Source organism: Acanthisitta chloris, unplaced genomic scaffold, assembly GCF_000695815.1.
Source record: "Acanthisitta chloris isolate BGI_N310 unplaced genomic scaffold, ASM69581v1 scaffold19493, whole genome shotgun sequence".
In the NCBI taxonomy this organism is placed as follows: Eukaryota; Metazoa; Chordata; class Aves; order Passeriformes; family Acanthisittidae; genus Acanthisitta; species Acanthisitta chloris.
The window spans coordinates 30,629-32,370 of NW_008665638.1; the positions used below are offsets into that span (position 1 = coordinate 30,629).

At 48.5% G+C, this 1,742-nt stretch overlaps 1 protein-coding gene across 3 annotated transcripts in view; it reads right to left on the minus strand.

Moving 5' to 3' along the window:
* Nucleotides 1–1,742, minus strand: part of CLIP1 (CAP-GLY domain containing linker protein 1) — a 31,795-nt gene that overhangs the window by 29,475 nt on the left and 578 nt on the right. For all 3 annotated transcript variants that reach the window (XM_009071835.1, XM_009071834.1, XM_009071833.1), the window contains exon 2: nucleotides 1,158–1,729. In XM_009071835.1, coding sequence (XP_009070083.1) covers nucleotides 1,158–1,729 — 572 coding nt within the window. The remainder of the gene's footprint in view (nucleotides 1–1,157; nucleotides 1,730–1,742) is intronic.

Genomic DNA, 1,742 nt, shown 5'->3' on the forward strand with positions numbered 1-1,742 from the left:
GCAAACAATCCACGAGATCTACGCAATGTTCCTACAGTAATCCCCAAATGTTTGCTATGCCAGGACACTCCTTGTTGTCACATAATGGAAATATTAAAATTATACTGTAAGAAACAAGTGACTGGATCAAAGTGACAGTAAGGCAATTCTTCAGCTCAGTGACACACCCAGTAAATCCAAGCCAAACCCAGACCCTGGTGCAGTGGCATCCACGAGATCTACGCAATGTTCCTACAGTAATCCCCAAATGTTTGCTATGCCAGGACACTCCTTGTTGTCACATAATGGAAATATTAAAATTATACTGTAAGAAACAAGTGACTGGATCAAAGTGACAGTAAGGCAATTCTTCAGCTCAGTGACACACCCAGTAAATCCAAGCCAAACCCAGACCCTGGTGCAGTGGCCGTGGTGGGTACACACGGGTCACTCCGGGGCCGTCGGAGGGCCAGACAGTCCCCACACCAGGAGTACAACCCAAACAGCTCCCCAGCTCTCTCTGCCTTTCCAAGCAAAGTCTAGAGTTTCCCACTTGTCTCAGTGTGTATCAGCTCAGTTATCACAAACGCTCAGTGCTCCATAGCACTGATCCAGAGTAAAGATCTGTAACACAATTCCGGGATCATTATTTTTAAAAGATGTTCAAACTAACAAAACTTCACTCCCTTGCAAAAAGGTGACATGATACATGGGCAGAAGCACTCAGGGATTCCAGGAGGGCAGCCAAGTGCCGTGGCACAGCACCGGGAGCACACCAACTCCCAGGAGCAGGGGCATTATGTGACCTCCCCTGCTGCTCCTATCAGCACTCACAACAATCAATTACTGAACCCTTTGCTTCCCAAGGCTCAGCCCTGACCAGGGCACAAGAGCTGCAGACACCTCTCAGGCTGAGTTTTATTTGGGGAGTGCTTGAAGGCACAGAAACATAAGGTACAAAAATGTTGTTTTAAACACTGGCAAAACATCACAGATTAAAACCTGCTAAATTAAACATGTCATTTTGGCACCGCAAAGAGCTTCCTACAGCATCTGCTTCCTACAGAAGCCATTCAAAGAAAAAAAAGCTTGAATTTACACCTCTTTGACCAAGGCAACAGCAGAGAAGTTTTGATTAGCAGACACTGTAATAAACCAGTTGTGAAGGGAAACCTTACCAGAACTCTGTCTCCAATTTTGAGCTCCCTTTCTCCCTTCTTTAGAGATCCAGCTTCAGACAGGTTTGATATAGATTCACTGGCAGTCTTGGAAAGATTACTAATCTGGGAAGGAGTTGCATGTTCCTTAGCAGCCAGAAGAGAGGATTTCTGTGGAATTCCTGACGGAGGCAGCGCAGCAGCAGCTGAGGACACCACACTAGCAGCTGATGTGGATGTTGGGGATGTGGCTCTGGAAGGATGAGCTGTCTGGGTACCATTAGCCTCATCTTCTGTCAGCACTTTCCGGGTGAGTTTGGAAGGCCTGGTGAAGATTCCCCTCAAGGGCTCACACTGGAAGTAGCGCACTCCGGCCACGGAGCCGTCGTTCTTGCCAATGGGCTCGTCCAGAACAATCCCTGCCCACTGGCCGGGGGCAAACTGGGTCTCCCCGAGGAACTGGATGAAACCAGGTTTGTTGCCATTGACCCACACACGTTCCCCAACTCTGAAATCATCCACAAACTCTTCCTGTGCATCTGCAGGGGCTGTGCTGGAGGTCTTCTCACTGGCAGCTGCTTTTTCTGCTGGAGCTGGAACACAGGG